The sequence below is a fragment of the Echinops telfairi genome, unplaced genomic scaffold (assembly GCF_000313985.2).
Source record: "Echinops telfairi isolate 266 unplaced genomic scaffold, ASM31398v2 ScPeMD7_2;HRSCAF=8, whole genome shotgun sequence".
In the NCBI taxonomy this organism is placed as follows: domain Eukaryota; kingdom Metazoa; phylum Chordata; class Mammalia; order Afrosoricida; family Tenrecidae; genus Echinops; species Echinops telfairi.
In genome coordinates this window covers 19609113-19636956 of record NW_022103898.1, presented here as the reverse complement: position 1 = coordinate 19636956, position 27844 = coordinate 19609113, and the positions used below count along the sequence as shown (strand labels likewise).

The 27844-nt window shown below is 42.5% G+C and overlaps 1 protein-coding gene across 6 annotated transcripts in view; it reads left to right on the top strand.

Moving 5' to 3' along the window:
• RIC8B (RIC8 guanine nucleotide exchange factor B) overlaps positions 1-26893 on the top strand; it is a 148879-nt gene extending 121986 nt beyond the window's left edge. The window contains exons 9-13 of one of the 6 annotated variants that reach the window (XR_004046156.2): positions 8690-8809; positions 11976-12059; positions 16346-16484; positions 17140-17316; positions 23510-23595. Coding sequence is in view for 3 of the 6 variants with exons in the window: in XM_030885357.2 (XP_030741217.1) it covers positions 8690-8809; positions 23510-23621 (232 nt within the window). In the remaining 3 variants the exon portion in view is untranslated. Of the gene's footprint in view, positions 1-8689; positions 8810-11975; positions 12060-16345; positions 16485-17139; positions 17317-23509 lie in introns of all 6 variants that reach the window. The other 5 variants (XR_004046157.2, XR_006680355.1, XM_045293191.1 and 2 more) reach the window with 5 other exon arrangements.
• Positions 26894-27844: the final 951 nt, after the last annotated feature.

Sequence of the window (27844 nt, the reverse complement as noted above, 5' to 3'; positions counted from 1 at the left end):
ATATTCATTGAATTAGATTACACGCCACACAGATTTTTGATGTGTGTCTAGCCAAGTTCATTAGGAGTTGTCCAGTAAACTTAGGTGCTGTATCACAATAAATTAAATGGGAAGTTTTCTACGGAGGCCCCTTGACTATAGAGGCCACCTAATGTATGAACTGACAGAATCTCAACATGCTTTCAGCCAGCATTCGAAAGATGTATGTCTAATGACATTTGGCAGGGTTACGGGAACCTAAGGGTCCAAAGCAGTGTCTTTAAAGAGCTTCTTTGAAGAAGGGTGAGGAGAGGAGGAGATGGCCAAAGAGGGCAGAACCTAGGTAGGAAAACTCCTTACATTCGTAACTGCACACCTTAATTCGGAATCACATCCAAAAGCTTAAAATTTCTGTATTACGCACACTCAGAAGGGTTTCTTTGTTGGCCCTGTTTCTCTCAGCAGCAGTGTGGCAGCAGCTCCATGGAGAGTTTCTGCAACACAAGCAAGAGATTTACTTCCTTTGATTCGTCAGGATTTTGTTGTACCGCATTAAAGTCAAGTCCCATTATAGTTGTGTCCATACACGAGGACTATAGACATCAGGATTTCTTGGTTTTCTGTATTTCTGCAAGTAAGTGAACCAGAAACAAGAACTTGTCAATTTTCTCTTCTGTACAGTTTGGGCTTGGATAGGTGGTATAGACATGTATCATTTGACTTAACTAGCATGGCAGGAAGTGAAGTTTATTACTCTTAAATAGTCATGAAGTACCTTCCAAGCTTACATTCCTCAAAGGCCAGAGTTGGAAATAAAGTGGGTGCCATTTTGGTTGTGTTTCGTCGTTGTTGTTGGTTGCCTGAGTTGAGTCCCACTGGTAGCAGGGCAGCTCCGAGTTTGCAGTGAAACCTGGGCCAAAGGACGGTCAACACAGTGGCCTTGCAGATGCAGATCGCCAGGACTGTCTGCTGAGGTACCGATGGGGAGGTGCCAGCCTCCAACTTTGGATCTGTGGTCATTGTTGTCGCCGTTGTCACCATCAAGCACCTGACCGATCAGTGCACTAGTTCAAGAGGTTTGCCAGCCTTTGCGATATGTGCAATCATGTCACCTTTACGCTTTGAAAATGGAATTCTCTGTCTTCTTTTTAATATAATTTTGAAAAGCAAGAGGCCAAGTGTGTTAGCTGAATTACAGTGCTGAGCTTTGCTTCAGACTTCAGTTCCTATAGATTCACAGCATTGTTTTCTGTGTATTTTATATCAAGGCTATTTGGCTCTGGATCAAGCAACCCAGCATGGGAACCATCTAAAAAGCATCATAATTTAAAAGTCATTCTTATTTTCAGTTACAGGGTACAATTTGTGGTCTCTGTATGTGAATAGTATGTATATGCTTGAATGGCTGGTACATGATAAATATTTAGTAAATGTTTTATAAATAAAGAAAAAATAGTCTTTCCCATTCTGATATAGTGCAAAGACTTCAGTTAGGGTATGGTTTTATAGCTTACCTTGCTCTCTAATATGGAATCAGTGTTAGATATATACACCATAATAAGACCTATACCATAAGACATTTTCAGGACCTGGTGTCTCTTAAAAAAAATCTCATTACTGAATGTAATTTTAGAAAATTCTATAGAACAGTTGCCACAAGGTTCTTTTAACCATTGTAAGTTGCAGTGACAATTTAACTCAAAGAATGTAGTCCTAGATCATCTGAGGGTTCTGGGTTGCTTAGTTTTCAGCAAGTGGTTCATTGACGCTAATTATAATAGATAATTTGCCTTCGAGTTAATTCCAACTGATAGCAGCCCCATGTGTGTCAAAGTAGGACTGTGCTCCACAGATTTAATAGATCATCAGGCCCTCTGAGGCACCTCTAGGCAGACTCAAACCTCCCACCTGTGATCAAGTACATGAACCATTTGTACTAGCCAGGAGCTCCATTGGTAACGGTAGCTGGCAGCTAGTGAGTATTATGGGCTAATCACTGTTTTAAGAGCTTTAGTGATATTACCTAATTTAATCCTAACAGCAGTTCTTTGAGGTAGAGTTGCCCTAATTTTACAGGTGAGGACTTAACCGCAGCGATGTCAGATAACTTGTCCAGGACTCTACTCACAAGTGGTCAGTGACCTGACTTTAGAGGTTGTGTTCTAACTGCAAAGGCATGAAGCTGCCGCTCCCTCCTGTACAGATGTATAGAGCCCTAGCTGGGCTTGCTACAGTGGGGTTTGATGTTTTCACCTCATTCAGAGGGAGAGCTGAATTTATCGCCTAAATAATTTCCTAGCGCATCTGTTATTTTTCTTTGCTAATACCAAAACAGAAAATTAAGAGAAACAAAATATAATTGTGTATTCCTTTACATCCCTGCAAGCATGAACGTTCTATTCAGTTCCTTCTAATTCAGTAAATACTCTCATACTTGTATACCCATCGAGTCCCTCTGGCTCTACTTTCATTTTTTTTTAAATAATTAAATCATTTTATTGGGGGTTTGTACAACTCTTATCACAGTCCACACATACAGTCATGGTGTCAAGCACTTTTGTACATTTGTTGCCCTCATCATTCTCAAAACATTTGCTTTCTACTTGAGCCCTTGGTATCAGCTCCTCATTTTCCCCCACCCTCCCTGCTCCCCCATGAACCCTTGATAATTTATAAATTATTATTATTTTGTCATATCTTACACTGTCCGATGTCTCCCATCACCCACTTCTCCGCTGTCCATCCCCCAGGGAGGAGGTTATAGGTTGATTCTGCTTTGATAATATAACCAGAATCTAGCCAGCTCTCACTGCATCACTGCTACCATTCTGGTCCAGGTAAAATGATGTCTCTCTCTCCAGGGTCATCTGATAGCTTAAGTGGTCTTGTTACTTCTGCTTTTAACCCTCTTCAGTCAGTTCTCTATGCAACAGATAGAGATACAGTAAAATCAGGTCCTGTCAGACCCCACAATAGCTAAAAATCAGTCTTGACATTGGTGTACCCCATTGTCTAGTCCCCAAAGAGCCCCCTTCCTTACTCCCTCACTTCCTTCCAGGTCTTTACTCAAATGTTGCCTTCTCAGTGAAGCCTACTCTGATCACTTATTAACAATTACCACACTCATATCTTCACTCTTCCACCTTGTACTTCCTTACATAGATGTTATTTTTTAACACCACCTTCTAATATATTGTGTAAATTACTTACTCATTAAATTTAATTGCCACACTAGAAGATAAGCTCCATGAGGGCAGACATGTTAGTCCATCTTTGTTTTGGGTCTGGTTGAGCTATCCCCAGAGTAGCATCTCGCACAGGATACCTAGAGGATTGGGTTCACTGCCTTTATCAAGTACCACCTCCAGTTGGGAGTAACTTTCAAACTCAAGGCCATCTCATAGTGACCCTGTAGCAGGATAGAACTGCACCTGTGAGTTTTCAAGACTGTAACTCTTTACAGGAGTAGAAAGCACCATCTTTCTCCCTCGGTGCAGCTGGTGGTTTCGAACTGCTGAACTTGTAGTTAGCATCCCATCATGCAACCACTATGCCACCAGGGCTCCTGGGGGAGGGGTAGGATTCAAGAAAATCAAAATATGGTAAATTTCACTGTGCTGTATTCATTATTATTATTAAAAGTATAGGGAGGCAGATATTCTGGTGGGTGGTAGTCGTTTGGGGGTTTGGTTTGGATTTCGTTTCTGGAAAGACATTTCCAGCCTTGTTTGCATGTAACATCTGCTTTCCCATCCTCTTCTTCCCTAATCACAAAATGCCTTTCCTTGGGAACCCTGACCCTTCCTTTCCTGTGGGCACAAATTGTCAGCCTATAGACTAGATTTCACCATAAGTATGTTTTGCTTGGCTTGACCCATGTATTGGGTATTTTATTTTAAGTTTCATTTAGTGTTGCTTTTATACAGTGCTTCTTAAAATAATTTACTTGCCATCATTTAGAATTTAGATATTTCGGAGAAAATCTGAATTTTCTACTTGCTTTTAAAAATTAAAAATTCTGATAGCATTAGGCCTGCTTTATCACGTGGCAGCCAGCTCCCAGAGTAGAAAGTAGTCATAGTCCTTTGTAGACAAGGCTCTTTGGTTTGGCAGCTTGACCATGTCACTTACTTTATCTGGCTAGCTCATCTGTGGATCTGGCTAAATTTGTAGCCTCGTTCTTTGGAGATATTGATGTTAATTTTCATATAGCCCTGAAACTTTAGTACCTTTTTTCTGACTTTCTGCTGTCATTTTTATCTTATTTTTAACAGTTTTATTAACATAAAATTCAATGTCATACAAATCAGTGGTTTAGTCATATTATAACGAGTTGTGCAGTCTGGTGCACAAACTGGTCCACACTCAATTTTAGAACGTTTTCTTCTTTCTTGTATTATTAGCTCCCCATTTCCCCTCAACCTCCCCTGTCATAACTCTTAAGAAGCTATTAATCCAGTTACTCTCTATGGATTACCTACCTTAGATTTTATATACAGAAAAACATACCTCCCAAGCAAGTTTTTAAAAGCTCAATAACAGTCACAAAATAAAACACAGTTAAACCTCAATTGAAAAGAAAGCAGAAAAATATAAAAAACTAGAATAAATTTAAAGTGGATCAAAAAGAGGAACAAATTATAAAGTGGTAAATTGTAACCTAACTACATCTGTATTAATTTACCTTCCAGTGCATTCTATCTGATTGGAAGGTTATTTACATCCCTAGTAAATGGTCATGGTCAGTGGTCAGAGGGTATTCACCAGAGGCTTAATTCACATTGGGACCCTGCAAATGGATTTGGGGCTTTTCATAGCCTTCTGCAAACTGGTGCTCGGAATTTAACTTGTGATACAGTTCCCTCCCTCCTGTCTTGGATTTTATTCTTTACAAACCTTAGATCCCACAGGCTGGTGTGCTGCTTCCAGGTGGCCTTAGCTGACACTTAACTTACATGGCTACTTGATTTAAGATTTATCTTTAAGACCCTAGACCAGGCATCCTCAAACTACGGCCCGCGGGCCATATGTGGCCTGCCGAGGACATTTATCCGGCCCGCTGGGTGTTTTTGCCCCATTTGTTTTTTGACTTCCAAATAAGATATGTGCAGTATGCACTGGAATTTGTTCATAGTTTTTTTAAAAACTATAGTCCGACCCTCCAACAGGACTGAGGGACAGTGAAGTGGCCCCCTGTTTTAAAAGTTTGAGGACCTCTGCCCTAGACGCTATTGTTTCTGATAGCTAAGCACTATATATGACTTATGTTAAATGACCTGGTGCTACTGATGTTAGCCAAAGGAAACAACAAGCTGAAGAAATAGCAAAAGACTTGAAATAGATTTCAGCACTTAAACATCTGCTCATTTGCACGTCACTTTTCTTAGGCTGTCTTTATCCTTTAGTCTCCAGCCGGTGGCCAGTTCATAAAAAATGGCCTTATGTCATACAAAATGCATGGTGGGGTACCACTAGTAAGAGCACAGACACTTTTTGTCTCCTGATTGGAAGAAGACAGAGGTAATCTTGAGACCAGGGGAGGAGAGCTAGGAAAAGGTTAGAGAAATCCTACTACGTAGAAAGTTCTTCAGTAAAATGCCCTTCACAATTAGTGCCCTTAAAGCACCTTTAGAATCCGAGTTCAAAACAAAATCAAAGAAACTCCAGAATTGTACTTGGCTATCAAAAGGTTCAAGTCCCCTCAGAGGTACCTCAAAAGAGAGTCTAACAATTGTACTTCCAGAAGCTCAGCCACTGAAAACCTATGGTGTATAGCTCTACTCTGATATTCATGGGGTTACCATGAATCAGAATCATTGTGATGACAACTGGCGTGTGTGTGTGTGTGTGTGTGTGTGTGTGTGCGCGCGCGCGCGCGTGCATGCGTGGTTTGAGTGATCCAGAATTATAGAAAATTAAGTCTCAGACCACTTACTGTGTGGGGTTGTAAAGGTGTCCACTGTGGGTCAAATTAAAATAACCGATTTTTATGAAACCTCACATCATCAGTGTTCTGGTAACTATTGGTGTAACTCTGGGGGTTGGAATGTTTTGCTGCACAGATAAAGAATTGTGCTGTTCTTATTCTATAATGATGCCATTCTGCCTGCTGCATTTGTGGTCAGATAGCAAAGGATTTTATGAGTACTACCTAATTTCAGAGTGAGCAATTCAATCATTGTAGTAGCCAAAGGACTTGGGTCAGCTTATGGAAAATGGGTATCATTTCTATGAAACTCTTAAGAGAATCAAGAAAAAGAAAATAATCAAATGGGTCCTCATCCAGGGATCCATGACCTGGCTGTGTATGCTGCTGTGGTCGCCACAATAACGACCACAAGGTTTACCGGTGTCTCTGCCTGCAACATGATGGCTTATGCCAATGTCATTATATCCTAAACAGTCTCAGGATCTGATTTGTTGAATCACATCCCCATCAAAGTTGAGGTGAGAACCCTTGTCTTTTCAAGAGGCAAATGAGCATACTGTAGATTAGATAGCTAATACTACTTTTCTTTACACTTGCTTCTAAGGCCTCCTTCCCTGTGTCATCTTGTGTCTGCAGTGAGGGTGGCCTTTGGTTTATAAAGCTGAGTGTTTTTTAACATTTATCAGGTAGCAGAAGTGTAAGTAGATATCCTCTTGTTAGATGCCTCAATGGTGGCATTTTATCTGTAGTGTGGAATCTTCAAAACTTCACTCATACTCCTAAAAAGTCTAATTTGAATCCTCTTTGTTCTTGACTTTGGGGAATATGATTACCCCATTCAGCCTTTTGTGTTGATAGCCTCTTGATACAGGCCTTTTTTCTCTCTGATGGGCATGTGGGAAAAAGAGAGGACATAGTAGCTCACGGCCAGTGTCAGAATCAGGCACTTCAGCTGGGTTGTTCTTTCCCTCATTTTGTGTCAGAATTGCTTGGGAAACTTGAAATGTATATATACATAAATTTTTCAGATACAGATTTGGTTGTTCTGATGTAAAACCCAATCTTCTTTTTCTTTTTAAGTTTCCCAAGTAATTTTAATGTATAGCCAAGGCTAAGTACCTCTGACAAACCCATGAGTCTTTGAACCCTTTTTCCCAGATCTCTAGAGTTCCTGGAATTACATTAGGGGCTATCTTAAAGAGGAAAGAAGTGGATGGGGAGGCAAATGGAAAGGGCTCTGGGCCCTTGCTCTCCTTGGCCATCCCTAGTCCTTCTTCTTCTACCTGAGCAATTCTACTTTTATCTGTTTCATATGTCAGATTTCTGTTCAGATTTTATATTTGGAAAGGGAGGTTCTACCACTTTGAAGACAAATGTTTTTTAACCATGTTCCAGGTATAGATTTTTGGCAAAAATGGCAGATAACGTTAGGTGTTTTAGAATATGGTGGCCACCAAGTTCTTCCATGAGATGCTATATGTTAGGTAGCCTCTGAGGAGCATAGGAAAGGAGAATGAACTTGAGTAGTAGCTCTAACCCTTCTCATTCCAAGTGAGAAAAACTTTGGTGAGTTGAAGAAAGTAACTTACCCAAGTAGAAGGAAGACAAGGCCGCGTTTGCAGGCAGGTCACCACAGTGTCTAATTGATGAGCGTAATATTGTTTCAGCCCATGGGATCTCTTTTTTTTTATTTAGACTGGCCCTGGCCTCCAGTGTATCCTAGTGCCCAACACTCCACATTGTTTATTTTTGACCCACTCGCTCGCTCATTTGCTTACCCTGAAGACCTGGCCTCTACAAGCACTTGTGTTTGTGGACCCTAGAAAGCAGTTTACTAGCAATTTCTGAGATACCTCATTTGATCGTTAAAAATAAATCTCTGTATTTGGCTACTAGTAAAAGATACTAGAACTTCGTCTGCTTCTCCAGAAAGGTGTTGATGTTACAGATAGATAGCAGATTAAACTTTTTTTTTTAAATTTCAGAATGATTATCTTGTATTTCTCTTCCACACAAAAAAGCACAACTTGTATCTACGTGGCTAGCATATTTGGTATTAAAACTTTATACTAAGTCTGTACATACTTAAATCCTATACTAACTCTATTTCCAGAAAGCCAGAATGGTATACCTGTTTCCTGGTCGGCTGGATTTCATCCCTGCCCCCTCCTTTTTTTTCCATCTAGGTCAGATCAAATCTAATTTAAATTGTTCTTTTCTGCTTTATCTTTCATTTAAACACTCATTGCCCTCTGTGGTCTCACTAATGGACTAATTTCCTGAGATTATAAATTGGCATGCTTTCATTTCCAGATTGCAGTCTTCCTCATCAGTTTTCCCATTATTTTTTTTACATGCTTGTTTTATGCTGTATCACAAAATGGATTTACTCATTTTTCCTGCTCTAAAGTCATTTGTCTTTTTATAAATCACGGATAAGCAGTGCATCCGAGGAAATTTACCTCAACGGCATCCATCAATTTTTATAGTTTTTAAAAGCAATCATGCCTTTAAAAAAATAAAGTTGGCAAGTCACTTTTACTCTTTAAAAAAACAATAGCTATAGCTCACCTCCCAAAGCAAATTAGTAGGAAACATCTTTTTTTTTTAATTCCTATAGTACTTCTATACCATAAAATTACTATTACAATTATTGCCAAATATTTTTTGGCTTTTATTTATACTCTTTCTTCTTAAAATTAAACTTACAACTTGGACCAGAAAAGTCTAGAAAGAGCATAATGTTAAAACATACAGCATAACTTTTTTTTCTTTTTGTAGCATTAATCTTATCACTGGTCATTTAGAGGAACCAATGCCAAACCCTATAGATGAAATGACAGAAGAACAAAAAGAATATGAAGCCATGAAACTTGTCAACATGCTTGATAAACTTTCCAGGTATTGTATTCCCATCCATTTTTTGCTTGGTTTCGGAAAATGTTCTATTTCTTTGTCTCTCACACTGAGAGTTCCCATTAGAACAGCACCTCTGGAAATCCATGTTGATTGGAACAGGGTGGCCCAGGCAGCAGTAGTTGAGGCCTCTCGTGGCTACCACGGTTTTCCTACATGTGCCGCTTCTGGATGTGCGTTCTTACACCTTAAAACCTCCAAGCCGAGACAGGAACGGCCAGGTCACCGCAGTATTTAACCCACTAACCGCCCTGTCTTCAAAAGGATGCTGAGTTAGGCTCAGTGGTTTCGCTGTTGCTTGTATTTTTGTTTTGGTATGTTTTGGTTTTTGTCCCAAATCATAATGCTTTTTCTTTTTATTATTTCTTTTCTTCATATTTGCTGTGCAACTTTGCAATTCTGCCTTTTTGGGTTGCTGCAAAAACCAAGAATTCTAAAATGTCATGCAGGAAAAAGTAAAAGGAATAGCTCAAATGAGGGATATTCTGAAAATAAGCCCTTATATTAATTAAGGGCTCTAACAGCATCTCCCTTCCCTTCTCACCTCGCATCTCCATCCCATCTGACCCTTGCCAGTGCTAAAATTAATTTAGGTAGATGTATACTAATCAGCGAGTTATCTTGGAGAAGTTATTAGAAAGTATTAAATCTTTCAAACATGGGTACTCATTTCATAGTCATACATCAAGTCATTGTTTCAAAACCATCTTGAATGAGTGCTTCTGTGTGAGGGTGGCAACTTCCACCTAAAAGTGAATTTCCTCTGGTCGTCTCATTTTTCACAAAAACTATGTAATGGTTAGTCTCCCTTCTTCAGGAGAGGTAGCTGCTGACCTGCGAAGGCCATAAAGCCAACCAGTAAGGACAGATAGAAAAAGAAACAACAACGGTTAGGTTGCCCAGCCATGGAAGAGGGCAAAATAAGAAGCTCACATGGGAAGTGTGGTGGTTGTAGAACTTCAGTGGCAGTGTCTGAGCTTTGTCCAGTTGATGCGATAGTATGCTAGAAGTCAGTTAGAAATAAGCAGCCTAGTTATCTTTAAAGCTAGGCTGACTAGTGGATTCCAGCCAGCCCTTTTCCATTTTTAGCCTTGCCCAAGAATGTTAAATGAGCTGCTAACTGATTGCTCACAATCTTTAGAAACGATCTGTTGGCAAACTTTTATGTCGAGTAGATTTGTTTCTTCTCCTGTGAGAACTTTCATAGTCAAAGTGAAGATAATCATAGTGCAAATCTACAGAGAGAGAAATAGTAAGTTCTGAATGAATATATAAATGATAAGATTTATGTTTGGCTCTTCCCAAAGAATCAGATGAAGCTGATAAATGAAATGCAGTGGTATTAAGTACAACAAGCAAGGAAGCCCATCTGGTGGAGGTTGGAGCGGAGAAATGTTAGCCAGGATTTGAGAGGAGCATAGCATTCTGTTAGGATAATAAATTAGTCAAATTGCTTAAGTCTGTTTTGGTTTTTCTTTTCTGACCAACAAGTCATGCTCTTGTAAGTTAACACTGATGCTATTAAAATGACCCATCTATATAGCCTGACTATCCTCTGGATGGGTAAACTCCAAGCTAGCAAAGTGCAAGATAGAGGAAAGGATTCCCAGTGAAATGCATTATAATCCAAGTACTTGGCTTCACTGAGGGAGGCAGCATCGCTGAACAAGGCATCCCTGTAACGGAGGAAGAAGAAGAAAGATGCTAGGTCCTTCTCCTTTCAATCTCAGGGGAATCCACATATTCTAGAAGCTACCAACAAATAAAAACAAAAACATCAAGTCTGAACTAGCCACGCTTCCACCCGATTTAAACTGCGCCTCAGAGAAGATGCATGTGCACCAGGAAGCACAGAGCAAGGTCCCTCTCCGTCTGAAGGTGATACTGAGTTTTGCATGTATGAAGCATAGCAAATAGGTCTTGTGTTGGCTTGGTACTGGTTTTGCCATTAAGGTTGAAGCAAAAGGCAATCTTGAGAATAGTCCTAAATCAAGTAGACCTTTCGCATGACGTGTGGTGGTTTTTTACATCGTCTGCCTTTGTGTGCTTTCTAACATTTGCTCTCACTAATAATAATCGGTAACAATACTGTATGGAGATTGACAGTGAGCATTCTGAAGCAGGAATGCAAAGAATGAAGTCATTCTTTATGCGTTTTCCATGTTTGTTGTGCTGTATTCCTCATTAGTCTCAAGCTTCCTCTCCGCTTTTTTTTTTTTTAAGGTTTTTGAAGGGGGAGAAAAAAAAGCACTCTTAAAGCCAAAGTAGGCTAAATTCAGCATAATTCAGGGAACATGATTAATCATCTACTCTATGGAGAGCGCTCTGCTAGGACGCTGGGGGAGATTCAGAGTGAGCAGGATAGTCTCTGGCTTCAGAATATCCAAGTCCAAATGAAGGAGGACTTGGGTGACACAGGGTGACAGGAGATAGTGACAAAAAATGGGGTTTGTGTGGAACAGGAAGCACCCAGGAAAAGGAGTAGTTCATTCTGTCTAGAAGAATAAGGAATGTTTTCATAGGGAAGGTAGCTGTGTGCTGAGCATTGACATTGAGGATTTTAATAGAGAAATGACCAGGTGGAGGGAAAGTTTCTCATGTTAAAAAGACAAGTCTTTGGTATTCACATACAACATCTTCCTTCTACAGAACTCCAGTTATTTTATTATTACTTGATTAGTATATATTACCAGATTTATCATTAGGGGATGCAAGACCCAAGAATCGCCCAAAACATTTCTAAGCAATCATCCATTCCCTTTACAGAACACTTTCACATACATTGTCTTTCTAGCTTCATAATAAAGTGAGACTAGGAACTTCATTGTCTAGAACGCTAGACCTTTGCTCTGTCTGTCCACTGTGCTACCGTGTCTGTCTGTCAAAGTAAGTGTTTGCCAGAACACTTCTTAATCCTCTTCAGCTTTGTATACTTGGTTGGTTCCCTCAACCGTCATTCTTGAGGATCTTCTGCATTTAGCCAAGTCGTTCATGTGCTGAAAGTGTACTGTAGCTTTGTCTGATTAACTCCCTTCCTGAAACGTGGAATCATTTTTTCCTGGGCCTGACTTGAAAGTGTGAGTAAAGGATAGGGTTGGAGGTGACGTGGCCTATGAATGGACACTAGACACTTCCTTTTTTCCGTCCATAGGCGAGCAGATGTGAAGGACCTGCACCAGGATGGTGGTTAGCAACAGTGGCCCGTGCCAAAGCACTTACCAAAGTGATGACTAAGGTTGGTCATGACAAGTACTGTTACTGAGCCTGGTGTAGGGTGTAGTAGATGTGATGTGACTTACTGCCAACATCATCAAGCCACCGGCACAGAGATTAGAACGTTGCCATGTTGCCTCCATGCGAGACATAGCTACTGCCCTCTAGGAGCTCAGCTTGATCTCCACTAAATTTCCAAGTGCACTGGAGAGATTCATGCACAGACATTTTCTTCTCATGAATACAACCATCTTTACTAGGGTTCCAAGTAATTTTTTTTTATTTTGCTGTTTTTAGTTTAAGAACTATATTTGTAACGATATAGACAAGGAGATTAGCAGTGAACATGGAGGTTTTAGGAGTTTTGAGAGTAATCTGAACCCTTTAAGTCCCCTCATGTCTTGCTGGTACAGTGCCTTGTTACCCAGTGGTTCCCCAGTATGTAAGGCTGGAATAATGACACCACCAGATCCCAAGTTTGAAGGTGGATTTTTCGCCTCACAAAGTACTCTGCATGGTTAAGACTTTGAATTGCACTTTGTCAGTTCCACTTCACGGCCAGATATAATAAAATTCAGAGCTGAAAAGGAATTCCATAAGATGCTTTGAGTCCTGATTTAAATAGTGGGGTATATAATTCCTTCAATATAGAATGATAATTATAATATTTATCAAAATAAGTATTAAGGTCTGAAGCATGAGATTATGGAAGTTTTATTTAACATTTTTTTTAAGTGAGCAGTTGTGGCAAAGGAAATTAAATTCGCTGGTATCTCCATTTACTCGTTCCTTTTCTGAATTGAGAAATAAATAAATAAATGAGCCCCTGCAACACAAGCAGGAGATTAGAATGGGGATTTTGTGTAGTTAAGCAAGTCCGGTGTGGCTAATACAATTACATTCGCCTTAGCTACCGCACACACTCATCTATAATAATGCAGGCTCCTTTAGAACGTGAGGGGGAGGATTGATTGGCTTAAACTTTAACTAACCAAAGGAAATAATATTTAAAGTTTTAGGGGTTTTTTGACCTTTCTAATCCCCTTTATTTCTCTAATTGGAACCAGAATTGATTAATCTTCTGCCTCATCCTTATCCCATTCTAGAATTTTTAAATTTTTAATAGAGAAATGACCAGGTGGAGGGAAAGTTTCTCTTGTTAAAAAGACAAGTCTTTGGTATTCACATACAACATCTTCCTTCTACAGAACTCCAGTTATTTTATTATTACTTGAGTAGTATATTAGTATTAAAAAATGATTCCCCATTCTTTCTATTTCTCTTTTAGTATTTAGCCAGTAATTAAGATTTTCTGCTAGCCATCTAGCACTGTAGTTCAGGACATGGCTTTCCTATATGTAGGCACCAAATAGAGAAATAAAACCCACACCCAGTAAATACTGAATCAACTCACAGTGACCCTAGGTAGGAATAGGGTTCCCTTTAAAGCAGAGATTATTTTAAAATCAGCACAAGTAATTTATACCTGGAAGGAATTAATTTTTCCCTTACCTATGCATTGTGTTATTCTGCTTACGAAACTGTAAGTAACTGGGATTACAACCTTCCTTTGTGATGAGCTCATACAAGGATAATCCAGAACCGTGATCCAGTTAAAGTATTGTGAGATTTCTTATAGGCACAGATATATGGAGATCTTAATTGTTACCATCAGAAAACCCTCTAGATCTTTGCTGTCCAGTATGATAACCACCAACCTACATGACCTTTGAGCACTTCAAATGTGCTTCATCCAGAGTCTAAGTTGGGATGTCCTGTAAGGATAAACTGACAAAGACTTAGTACCCCCCCCAAAAAAAAGGGGGTGAGATATCCCCTTAGTAATTATTTAATGTGTATAACATTTTGAAATGATACTCTTTTATATATGGGATTAAATAAAAATATTAAAATTTATTTTACTCTTAAACATGGTTAGTAGAACATTATAAATTGCTTATATGGCTTACTATTGTGTCTTACACCATATTCCTATTTTTAACAGTACTGTTGTATATCATTAAAATACTCTGTTAGGTTGCACAAAAGTTCAGTTACGGGAACCTGGATCCAGTTAAATGTATGTGCACTTAGGTGGTAGGAGAGGAGTAATGTGCCTTTAAGTTACAGGGGATGGCCCTTCTACTGGCTGGACACCACTAAGTAGTACATCATGCTACCTTTGCACTGCCTGTTGGTAGTCATTGTCTTTTAGTTTTGTCGTACAGGCGGCTGCTTTGAACCTTTGATTTAAGCCCTAGCTGGAATGGCTTTTGACAGAGAAACATGAAATAGGAATAATATCCATTGTCTGCTTGTTCCCTTAGCTATTCTTCTTCCTTAACTTTCACGTTTTTCCACTCTGGAAGAATATGGAAGACTTGTGCTACTTTGTTCCACGGTGTCCGTTGGTATGCTGACCTCTTCATTGTATTTATCTTGCTAATTAGAAAAAGAGGAACGCAAACTTCTGATTATAAATCACTGCAAAACAATAAAGACCACCTTCACTTAAGGAGAAAAGGGAATTTTCTACTTCTAGCACTATCTCTAACTCCTTTCTCTCTATCTTCTTAACCATGCTGTTTAATATGAGGTGGGTAGCAAGTTTTTCAGGTGCTTTACATGTAATCTACAGAAATGAGAACAATAATTTAAAAAAACTAATAATTATGCCGTGCCTTCATTTAAAGTTCAAAAAGTGTTTTTACATCCATTCTCTCCATCCATCATTAAAATAGCACTGTGAATTAGGTAGGGCAAATGAGGTATTTATCAAGGAGCAAACGGACTGAAGGTTAATTGGCCCCAGATCAGGCATACGAATAGTAACACAGGCAGGACTCAGCTCTCAGTCGTCAGACTCCAGATCTTATGCTGGTTTGAAAAAATTAGCAGCACCCCTTAAAAGTATGTCAGTCTGGGTATTTTCAATAGCATACCTAATTGCTAAAATAAATGCACATCACAACTATTAAAAGTTAGCACATCTCTGTGAAAAGAGAATTAAGGCTTAAAGGGCATACATGTTTTAGCCTTCCATAGGTTGAGCTTCACTTCAAATAAGCAGGTTAGGTGCTAAATAAATAGCTTAACTTTTTTTTAATTTATAAAATCAAAGCATCTGTATATGAAAGAAACTAGTAAAATTTCTGTGATTCTATTTTAATGTAAGATCTCTTAGTCACTGGAAAAACAATGATAATTAGTGTAACAAGCTTATACTTGACTGGGTCACTAGAAGAAAACCTGACTCTTAAATGGCCTTCTTAAGGGGACCACCTGCAGTTGTCTTAACCGAATGGAAGTATGTGGTTATGTGAGCAATATACCAGCCATTTATCTTCTGACTGGGATCTTTATGCCACATATACCCTCCCAGTTGTTCCCAGTCCCAAAGCATGATGATAAAGGCTGAGTAAAAGAAGAATTGCGTAATCGTTTTCATGTAACATGCAACCTGAAGAGGTAACTGTAGCTATGGAAAAGCCCCCTGCCCGTCCTTCCTGCGGTACTAGAGGCTTAGTGGAAAATCACTATAACCAGACTGCTTAGCACTCAGGAGCCAGTGGATGAAAGATGAAGGCTTAGGGCCCATGCCCAAAGGACACTCTCTTCATAGAATAGCTACAACAGTTGGACAGTCCCAACAGTTAAAGCGTTACTTCTGTAAGGGGAAAGAGTGTCATCAGTTATTTCAGTGGATTGCGGACTATTGGAGTGATGTTGGAAGTTTGACGGGGGGTACACTCCCAGACGCGGTGGGCCTTCTTACAGACAGACAGAGCTGTTTTCTGGGGGGCCATCACTGGCTCCATCCTCACCAGCATTTTTGGTAAAACTGTGTTAATTAAAAGGCTTTATTTATATACTAACTACTTATCCCGTCTTTCAAATGTTAAAAGGAATTAATATTGAAATGGCTAATTTAAAATGTCAGAGTTCCTTTTTCCAAGCCAACCTTACATTAAGAGCAGGAATCCCGGTGCCAAAGAAATGGTTCCAATTATCCTGTCTTAGGTTTTGTTATACACTGCACCGAAGTCAACAAAACAAGTATGTAACAGAAACTGCCTAAATAACAGCCACCCTCATTAAAAGCAGAGAATTAATCCAGGGGTGATTGAAGGAAGCAATGCCTCCTACCCCACCCCCACCCCAACTATTCTAATCAGAGAACAAAATATGTTACATAAAAGGATCGGAACTATTATGCAGCACTCAATTAGAGGGAGGTGAATAGGTCTCTAACATGCTGTTTTATCAAAAGAGCAGACTGGTGTTTGCATGACTGTTGTTTCATTACAGACCCTGTCATTAATTCCATGTGTCAATACTGCCCTGTAGTACACAGAGCAGACAAGAAAGAAGAGCCCTTGAAAACAAGGGAATGATTTTTGAGTCGTTATCAAGCTAAGTGGCAAGCGGGAAGCTGAAACTCGTATAGGTAAATTCGAAGGGACTCTTGGGAGATCTGCAAGTGGGAAACAAGAATGCATTATACCAACTGCTTCATTATGTCCTGTTTTTCAACAAGTACACTTGAATTGAATGCTTTGTTTGTATTGCACACACACAGAAAATGTGCGGTGGGCAAGAGTATTCTCTTGCTTTTAAGTCAAGTAAGGTGTTTTATACACAAACACATCTGGCCAATTTGATAATGTGCTATTGGGTATGTTAGTGTCTGAGCCCCAATATTGCACTTTCATTTCTAGAGGAAAAGAGGCACATAGGAACCAGAAGCCCCCCAAAGTGTAGGCGCTTCTTTTTCCAAGGTTCTGAGAAGTTATAAGCCCAGGCATCCCAGAGAACCTGCTTATAGTGAAGTTGTGGCTCAAGAAAATACTAAAATATATCCAGGGTGGAAAAAACCCACAGTAAATTATAAATATGGTTTTATAACCCTAAATCCCCAAGTCCTAGATCTTTAGGAAAATATTTTTGGTTTCTATTAGCCCCCAATGATTAGGCTGGTGCACAAATAGGGTTTTCTTACTTGGACATGCTTTATCTGTGTCCTCTTGCCTGGCCAAGCCCTTATAGATCATGGTTCCTTCTCGTTTAGTAAGATCAAATTTTTAAATGATGTTTCGTTCCAGTTGAACATTCTTGGAGGCTTATCTCTTCCCTGGCCAGATGCCTGATCAGATGAGAAGCCCGCCATGATACTGTCACAGTGCCTAGAATGGGCTCTTTATCCAGTAGACATCACTGTTCTTTTTGATGGTAACGAGGGCAGTCTTAACATGTGTTAAGGCCTGTGTATAGCATTGAAGGTAAGTATGAAGGAGTTGTTACTATGTGAATATCCTAATCCTGGTGCACATATTAGTATGCTCCATTTTACCCTGGTAGACTTATGTCAACAGGGACCTTCGTCATGTAGGACCAGTGCTCTTCATGAAATGGTCTGTTTATTGAGGGCTGTGACTGAATTTGGATCCTTCCTAGTCACACTTGCCATTGCTTTGGTTACATTTGGTCATCTGTTGGTAGTTTTGCAGAAAGGGTCTGTAGGTCTGATGTACATCGGTGACAATTAGATAAGATACTGTGTTTAACTCAGGCTTAGAATGTCTTGATTACAAGCAGCAGCTCAGCAATAATAATTTTTAGTGTCTTCAAAGCTTAGCAGCTTTTAAAAATAGGTCAAATTAGTTACTAGCCTAATAATTAGACTCTTAAATAGAAACTTGGGGATCATCTTGTCCAACCCCCTCCTTTTTGTACCTTTTGTAGATGGGGAGACATAGCCCAGAGAGGCAAATGACTTGCCCAAGGACATCTAGCAAGTTAGTGAGAGATCTGAGACTAGACTCTAGATCTCCTGGTGCCCCATATACAAGAAATCCAATCTGTTTTTGATTAGTGTTTAGGAATTCCAGGCTGTGTGGTAATAAGGGGACTGTCTTCTTTCTACTGGATTTTCAGAAGATCTGGATAGCATTGGTTCATCCGAGTAATAATTACAATTAAAATAACATGAGAATAATTTCTGGCAAATGGTTCCCTGCCAGTCTACATTTATGTTGTGGCCCATGGCTGGATTTATTGAGTACCTACTGGATGCCCCATGCTTACTCGATACTGGTAAATCGCAACCCGATAACACACAGACTCTGTCCTCAAGCTGTTCACTGTCTGGTAAAGAATTAGAAGCCCCTGGGAAGCAGTCTGTAGAATGTCCTGTGAAATTCTAATATATCCCCCAGCTCTGTAAATGCTGATGATTAAAGTGCATTTTTATCCCAGATTTAACTCGAGTCTCATAAGAAATCATACCTTTCCTCTCCATTAAAGTACAAGGTAATATCAAATGCTACTAAATTTAGTTCACGGCTGCTTACTGAGGCTCTTATCTCCAAGGCACTGTGCTAGACATCTAGGGATTAAAAAAATGAAATAATGAAAGCATAGAGCAAGCATACCTTGTTTCTAGTATACCAGAGCAATGTCATTTCATAGCTTTCAAATTTGGTAGTGAGAATTATATTTATTTACATATGGACGCTTGAAATTCAGGACAAAATTTCCTTTGCAATAAGATCCAGACTTGTCAGCAAAGATTCAGTCTCCATTCAAGTGCTCTTCTGTATCCCGTATCTTTTTTGAGCTTTCTTTTTCCTTTGCTTGCTTGCCAGTCCCTGCACACAACTAACTCTTGCTTCTGTGCCACTGCTTGACTAATGCTTCTGGGATGCCTTTCTCCCCCTGAATCCACATTCCCCCTTGTCCTGACTACTTCCTGCAAGGAGCCTATAGTCTCGTCGCCATCTCCTCCTGTGTCCCTCCCTTGAGTGCAGAGGCCATATGACTGGTGGGATTCAGTTAGTCTCCCCATTCCCTGTACACGTCTGGTCCTTAGGGATGCACCATCTCCTGTGAAGTGAAACGGTCCTGTGTAACCAGGTGATTGACCAGTAATCTCAGGAGTGAATCTCAAAGATTGCATTTTGGTGTATGTGGGCTGCCATCTATAGGACAGAGAGGAAGAGAACCAGCAAAGTTTTGCCGGGGGTGTGAGAAATAGCCTGGGGCCCATAAGAAAAACTCGTCACACATCTGTACATGGATCATCCTTCCACAGCCAGATAGGACGGGGATGCTCATTCCAACAGATTCTAGATGCACAAGTGGTATATCAATGAAGTGCCACAACAGGGGAGGCAGGGCTCTGCCCGTCAATCATCTCAAGCTTGTTGATCTGCTAGGCTGTAATCCTTAGTATTGCTTCGTGTGTGTGTTCTTTAGCTTTTGAACTGACTAAAAGCTTCTTGAGGACAGGGACCATGTCTTCTCTTTGCTTCTGCATATTCTTCCTCCACTTACTCCCAAAGAGTGTGCACCTCCCAGAAGTCAATAAGGAATAGGAACTGCACCTTGAGGCTTCAGCTACACTCCAGCCATTGCACTGTGCACTCTGTATGTATAATGGCCTCTGGTCCTCACAACAACTCGGGAAGGTGGGTCTCATCCTTACCTAGTTCTGCAAAGAAACTCTAGTGGAGCAGGTTCAAGGTTGACAGTGACTCAAGATAGAACCCCAGGTATCTCTGCCTCTAAAGCCAAGGGGCACTTTTTCCTACACCACAAACTTAGTAACTACTATTTAGCAGTTCTTTGGAGTTCACAGAACTCTTTCGTCTATGTTATTTTTATTATTACTACAACTACTGCTGCCAGTGCCCTTACTCTAGATTATCAATAAGAAGTAAGTAGAGTAGTATTTCATCACCATCCCTGTCTCACAGGAAAACTGATCCTCAGCCTTGCCCGAGATCACGAAGCAGGTAACTGGGAGACCCGGGACTTTAGACTTCCTGACTCCTAATCTTTGTGTTCATGCCACTAGAGCACATCACTGCCTTAAGTCCTCTGTTCAAATGCTTATCCTCCACCCCCACCCACAGCCCACCCCCACCTCCCGTTCTCACAAACATCTTTCCTGCAGAAGTCAGTCAACCCATCATCTCCGGGAGGCGAGAACAAGAAAAGAATTCATACTTCCCAAGGTCGTCATGGAGGAGCAGTACAAAGCACCCCAAAATGAAATAAAATAATAATGTTTGAGAAGAATCCATTAGTGCGTGAGAATTCAATCTGGGCCCCTTGTCATGCTATGTGGAAGGAGCCCCAGTGCAGTGGGTTACAAGTTGGCCTGCTAACCACAAGGTCAGCAGTTCAAACCCACCAAATAGATTGACCACTTTAGAAACCCAAAGAGGCAGGTCTGCCCTGTCCTAAAGGATTCTAGGAGGTGGGAGTCGGCTCAATGGGAGTTGAGGTTTTTTCCACAGATTCTCTCCTATAGTTTGGCAGTAAAGCTAATATAATGTTCTTAATTAATTCGATTGCAAAATTGGATTCGGGAATGGGAAATGAAGCCAACAAACTCGATTGGGAAGCACAGGTACACTGGTTTAATTACACCTCACTAATAGACATTTTTCACGGATTGAAGGTTGGTGGCAACCCTGCATCAAGCAGGGTCCATCAGCACCATTGTTTTCAGCATGTCTCTGTGTCACGTTTTTTGGTGATTGTCACAGTATGTCAAACTTAGCGCCTTAATAGACCATCTAGTATTGTGTGACCCTTACATTGATAGACACCAGGAAGCCGGAACCAAACCCACAGGATCTCTGAAGCTTACCTGTCTTCCTCTGGGATTTGAGCAAGGAAGTGCTAGGCACTTCATACGAGTTGTTTGACAGCTTGTGTGGCTGATAACCTGCCTTATCCTGTTATCAAAGAGGTGCATCAATATTAGGCTGAAAGGTGGTAGTTAACCCATCCAGCTATTCACTGTCCCTGATACAATTTCTGTAGCCCCATCTGCCATTCCTAACTCAACCTATCCCTTCTCTTTATCCCCCACCCCACCTGCCTGTGCCTTCGCTCCACGAACCCCTTCTGACCATTCAATTTTCTTACGTGTCTTAATATTTCATTCTGAGTATGTTGTCTCCCTTCTCCTCTTACCACTTATTGGTGTATAGTATCCAATGTTAAAGTCCTTTACTGCAATCAGAACTGGGACTGTGTATTCTAAACTAGAGAGAGGGTATATCAATGCTAAAGCAACATTTTAATCTTCTCGCTATGCATACACTGAGCATTTCACCTGGTAGTCATGCAAGCCCCTCAACCTCTTCATATACCTTCCCACAGCACCTGCTCTATCTCCTATACACTTAAGCCAGTGAGTGGTTTTACCATACAGTTGGTCATACAGGCTGGAAGCCACAAGGGAAGAATTAATAGTTAAGATTATGTGAGAATCATTGCTGACAAATGGTCCCCATACGTTGGTACCATGGCCCCTGGACTATATTTATTGAGGACCCACTGTGCCCAGTCTCCTTCCTCTCCTTCACCAACACCATGCCCTTCCAGTGCCTGAGAAAGGATGCCTTTTCTTCTCACATCCACACCTTCCATCAGCTGACCTCTCTCACACTCTGTAGCCTCCCAATCACATCTCTTTCTGCTTCTAGCTTCTCCAATTTCAGTGAACCTACCTCACTGCCGCCAGTCACTTTCCTATGAGACAAGCCTGAGTAGGCACACCTTAACAGGATTGCCTCCTTAACGACATGTGACTCTTGAGCCCCAGCCTACCCTGACAGCCATCTCCTGCTGCTCCTTCACCAAGCATCCCTCTTCCACAAACCCGGGGCCTTTTCACAGCACCCCAGGGGCCCAGAGTTAGGGAAGATGAAGTGGCATGGGGAGGAAGGGTGCTCCCACGCCTCACTGACCCCTCACTGGTGGTGCCTTCCCCTCCTTCCTCAGGCAGCTCAGTCACGGTGTCATCTCAGGAGCTGCGCAGCTCTGTCTCCATAGCTCTACTCCAGCACTCCCCCACCATGTGTACGTTCTTCCTCGTGTGTTTGTCTCATCTGCTCGTCAAGCCAGTAGCTGTGGCCAGTCTTCCCTTGTCTCCCCGGTGTGTAGCTCAGAGTGTGCTCTATCAGTGCGTTAGGACAGTTCATCCAGATATGGTGTGCTGGAAAGAACACTGGACCAGGACTTGGGAGACCTGTGTCCCAGGTGCAGCTCTGCCACTAGCTATGTGACCTTGGGTAAGTCACTCAGTTGCCTTTCCTAAGCAAGGGGTTGGACTCAATGATCTCTGAGGCTCCCTCCAATTGTAAACGCTATGATTATGATCCCATTTCTTGGATGAGGAAATGAGTTTCTTCCACATTCAGGAGCCATTCAGCCACTCACATTTCTCCAAGAGATTTTTGCCAACCCTCAGAAATACCTAGTTGTCTGGTGCTGGCCAGAGCTGCTTGATTAGTCGGCAGAACTGTTCTTTGCTCTCCTCAGGGTGCCTCAGTGTGCTTCTAACGCCTCCCATGGCTGTCCCCTGGGAGGGAGCCCATCTCTGCACTGGCCTGAGAAGATGATAGCAGGGAGGCAGGTTAGAGGAGGTTTGATTTTCCTTCACTCCAAATCCCACGCCCAGCTGCCACCTAGGTTCTTGTCAGAGCTATGGTGTCAGGGCTCGATGCCCATTTCCATGAGAAATCAGGTTTAAGCAGCCCTGGTGCCTTTTCCAGGCTCTCTTAGGGGCCCACCACTGATCTTGTGGGGCCAGAGGGAATCAGTCAACGCAACAGGTACATTGGCCTTAATCGCCATGTAATAAATAGGAGCCTGAAAAGATTAAATAAATCTTCTCTAATGCTTTTGGATCGGCTTAATCAATAATTAATCATCTTTAGATGAGGCTGTAACTTGTGGAGTAGATATAATTGGATTAGTTGAAAAGAGGTAGTTGGGAAGCTTTGAAGAGATTAAAATGGCTGTCAATCCCATAATTAAACTGCCACAAACAAAAGCAATGGTGTTTTTTGCGTGTGGTTTTTAGAGGAGAGAAAGAGGGAGAGTAGGAAAGAAAAGGGGGTGACTGGGGGGAGAGTTGGGGAAGACCCACAGATTAAACATGCTTGTGTGTCACTTGAGATTGTGGAGACAAACATCTGGGAGGTTGACGCTGCTGAGTGAAAAGCATGTGTGTTAAATCAGCCATTTAATTGTATGCCTGGTCTGTTGAGGGTGGGTGAAATTTTGGCCACTCGAACTTCATTAAAACAAAACGAATCCACCAAAAAAAAAAAAAGGCAGGGGTTGGCAGGTTGGGTGTGAATGATGACAAACAAGAGACCTGCTACGTGCTCCTTGCCCTGAGCCATTTAGACCTTGACTTGTCGTACTTTTCATTGGCCTGTGGGTTTGGTCTGTGTGGCTGAAGTCTCTCTCTCCCTCCTTTTCTTTCCACGCCCCTTTCCTCTTTCCTGTTACAAACACACAGAGCTCTTCAAGGAAAATGCTTTGGTTTTTAAAGACTTTTCTTTTTAAGGATGTGGCTTGGGGTGGGGGAAGGGTGTGTGTGTGATGTCGGTGAATACTTTTCTTTCTCTCTCCCCCCACCCCTCTCTCTTTTTTCTCCTTTTCCAGAGAGGAGTTGCTTAAACCAATGGGGCTAAAACCTGACGGGACAATAACGCCTTTGGAGGAAGCCCTCACCCAGTACTCCATCATCGAAGAGGCCAGCTCCGACACAGACTGAGTGCGCCCTCGGCTCAGCGCGCACTGTTGCTTTTATCGGCATCTTGTCTCTGTAGCTCCAGAGGAAGCTTCTCTCTCAAACATTTATGCCCTTGCTTTGGCTAGAAACACATTAACTGGTCTACTCATTGAGAATCCAGCGTATTTAAGGGGTGATCCTGTGTTTTTTGCAATGTTGAGGCATTCCTGCAGAACTGCAGTTAGATGGAGTTACCGGGGCTATAGAAGCAGGGGGAAAGAAGTACTCCCATTTCATCAGCATGGACCTGGAGGGCTCCTTTCTATTAAGCTGCCCTGGTTGAATCTGGCGATGCTGTTTGCCGGGATTCTTAGCTGAAGACTGAGCTGTGTCCTCTTCTCGTTGGCGTGAGCTGCCCCTCCTGAGTCTTGCCAGCAGACGAGGCACGTGAGAGCAGACGGGCTGTAGAGAAGGGCCGACGGCGCGGGCACTCAGGGCAGGTCTCACGGAACGGAAGTCCCAGCAGCTGCTCCAGGGACCGCGCACCACTCTTCACTTCATTTGTTTTGTGTAAATGTCGCGAAGTACACCACACACACACACACACACACACAGCCCCAACCAGGCAAACTGAGTACATATTCTGCAAGTTTGTCACTTCTGACAACTGCAGAATCCTTCTTTCCCAATGAAGAGTTGTAAATGATGGTTTAGTTCCCAGGCAGCTACAAATGCCTATTTATTCCCTGATGTACCTGAACACTAGTTCCATAGAACTGAACCACCATCTGAATCAGCACATGGGTGGGGAGGGGAGCCTGCATTCTGAGGTCTAACTCAGGGTGCCAGGCGCACACCCAGCTGTGGAAGGAGGGGCTGGGCTGCCTAAGCAATGGGGGTCCTTTCATGGCCTCTGCTGGGAGTGGGAGGCTGCAGCTCCCCCTGTGTACATATAGGTCATTCATCCGTCACATGTTTTAAATTTGGGGGCTATGGTTTGTGTGTGTGTGTGTGTGTGTGTACGTGCTACCTTTCTACTCTGTGTGATCAGTTTAACAGTAACTTTATTTATTTAAAAACCAGAAACACAAGTAGTTGCTGTTAAACTGATAAAGGTTGTTGTTTATTTTTACTTTTAGAACTGGGCATATGAAGACGTAGAAGATGAATCGCACTAGACAGTGGGCCTAGGTGATGAGTGGCTCAAGTTGGAGAGGGTTGGTTCCCATATATATACATATATATATGTATGTATGTACATCCATAGCCACATACATACATATATAGATAGATAGAAAATGTGCTTAACCACTGCCTTTGAAAACTTTAAATTAAATAAAACCTTGGGGTTGATTCAATTTAGCCATCTGTTGTGTGTTTCTTTATAGCTACTGGGACGGATGATACTGTGTCACAGTCCGTTGGAAAGGCTTTCCCCACACTATCTCACTTCTCACTAGCCGTCCCAAGTGCAGGCAAAGGACAGGCAGTGCTCAGAGGCTGGGCCTGGCCCAGAAATCACTTCTCAGACAGAGCGTCCGTCACCTGGAGAGCTGAGCTGCCTGACGAGAGGCGCACTTTCTTGGCCGCTTGCTCAGAGGCAAGATCTGGAGTTTCCCTCTTCATGAGATTTGCCTCTGTTGGAACCCATTTCATGACCAGGGTTCTCAGCCCAGCAAAGAGGGCGGGGAGCTGCTAGGGGGAAGGCAGGCTTAGCAAGGGCACCAGGAAACGCCGGGGAGGGCAGAACACAATTCAAGGTCCAGCAAACCAGGCCAGATCTATTTACCAAAGGACATTAGTTGCCCAGAAAACCCCTCTGCACCACAGGGTGGCCACAGACAGATTCCTGGGCTGTGACCCTGGGCGCCTTGAAGAGGAGACAGTAGGTGTGAGGATGTTTCGCCAACTCAGCGGTTGGTGTGGAGGTGGTGGGTGACCCAGGCCTTTCCCTACAGCAGAGAAAGAGCTTGGCAACCCATCATTGTAGATTAAGTGAAATGCTGGGGGGCGTGGGGGATAATTTCTGTATTTTTGTTATTTCATTCAAAAATGCATTTTTAACGTATTTTTATAATTTCTACAATCAAATAGTTTTGGCACGCATGTCAGCCAACCTCCGTGAAGACCTGTTTCGTGGAGTGACCCTTGTAAGGCTTTCTGTAGTGTGAGTGTTTGAATTGTCTTGTTTGCATAGCTGTGCCGCCCTGCTCTCCCTGAATCTGGCTGCTGTGTGACTTGCCCCGTGCTGTGCCAGCCCAGACTTGTTCTGGTGTGTGAGCTCTCCCAAACCGACTTCCTGGGCGGCCCGGAGCAAGGGCTGACCTCACTGGAATGCTTGCTGTGTGCTGGGCTTTCTGTGTCCATTTGCTTGTGTAACCCTCCCTCATCACATCACATCACATTAGAGATCATCTCGAGGAAGTCCAAATCTGTGGGTGACAGCAAACAGCTCCTCACCTCCCTCTTCACCACACTGCCCAATGGGCCCACACTGCCTCTGTACCACTTTGGAATGCTGGGAGCCCATCCCTTGGGAGCAGAGAGGGGTGAGGGGAGTAGCCATTCTCAGGCCATTTTAAGCAATAACTATTTTAGCAGAACTGATTTCAGGAAGGTCACGAGGTTGAATTGTAAGTGGGCAGCTTGGTCAGGTTCACACTGCACTTCAGGTGAAGACGTGAAATACTTTTGAACAGATGAGGAGAGAACTGCAGGTCTGCGCCCCCCACACCCCCCATCCTGGACATCAGCCCAATGCCAGTGGCCTGCAGTGGGGGACCCAGAAGTGCTGGCTACCACATTGCCTGCCCCACCTCCCCCAGGCACACCCTCCGGGTCTTTGAAGCAGTATATGGAGGAGGATGCCCTAAAAGGAAGAACAGTGGCGAGGCATATGTGTCCCCTTCACGCGTCCTGTGGCCCTGGGCACCGGCTGGGTGTATGCTGTCCTTCCTTAGGGAATGCAGACATGGGCAGCAGCGCGGAACAACTGAACAACCCTTCAACCACATCTGTCCTGCTGCCTGCCTCCCAGTACTATTGTATCGCGCCCCCCCCCCCCATTGTAAAAGTAATATATGTTCATCATGGAAAGTTTGGGAAGCGCCGAAAATAAACGAAGAGTCCCAACCCCACCACCCTGAGATCATTACTGTTCATGTTTTAGTGTATTTCCTTCCTGTATTTTTTCTATGCATATATAATTTATTTTACTACAAGATTGGGATCATGCTGTATTTACAGATTTGTATCCTGCTTTCTTTAACATTGTGAGCATTTTCCCATGTCAATAAATATTCTTCAAAAAGCAATGGCTATAAGAGATTCCGTTGTGGCAAGCACCGCTAATTAACTGCCCTACCCAGTGTTCTTCCCAGCTCGCAGGGAAGATAGTGTGATCAACCACTATCAACCCACAGGAAAGGGTCCATGCTGCCATTCTAGACAGCACCGCGGCGAGCCTGAGCAGTAGCAGGGGATGGAAGCCTGGACAGCACACGGCCCATTACACACCCAGGTGATCCCACCATTCCCGCCACTCCAATAGAAGAGCACTTGCAGAAGACTTAGAAATGCCATGACAAAAAGATACCGCTCGTGTTAAGGGTTGGGTGGCACAGGCATTGGTAGTGATTTCCTTGAGGATTTTAATTCACTGCAAATCCAAGGGTGGGGGGAGAGAGACATAGGGAACTGCTGCCATTATTTTTCCAAGAAAAGCAGGACTTCACCTGGCAGGACCATTGGCTAGAGGGGGAGCCAAACGAAGAGAAATCGGAATGGTGTCCCGGGAGCATGTTGGGTTACGGAGGGGGTGGTCACAGGTGAGACGATTCTGGGAAAGGGGGAGGATTTTCAGAGGAGTGACTGACACACCCCTGAGCATCTGTCTAGCCCAGTGCAGCCATAGATTGGAGGGTCCAAAGCCAAGCGGCTGCAATGAAGTTGATGCTGACTCAGAGACAGGACAGGAGAACTGCCCCTGTGGGTTTCCGAGGCTTAACTCTTCATTGAAGTTAGAAGGCCTTGGCAGCTGGTGGTTTGGAGCTACTGACCTTGTGGTTAGGAGCCCAACGTAACCACTATGCCACCAGGGCTCTCCAGACGAACCCTAGTTGGTGACTATTGAGAATGATCAGAAATACACCCCCCCCCCAGCCCTCTCCAATCAGATTGGCATTTTCTTTTCGTACAGCACAAAAACCTGGGCCATGACCTCTAGCTCTACCCAAGTCACACAGACCTAGTGCCTTCTCCTTGCT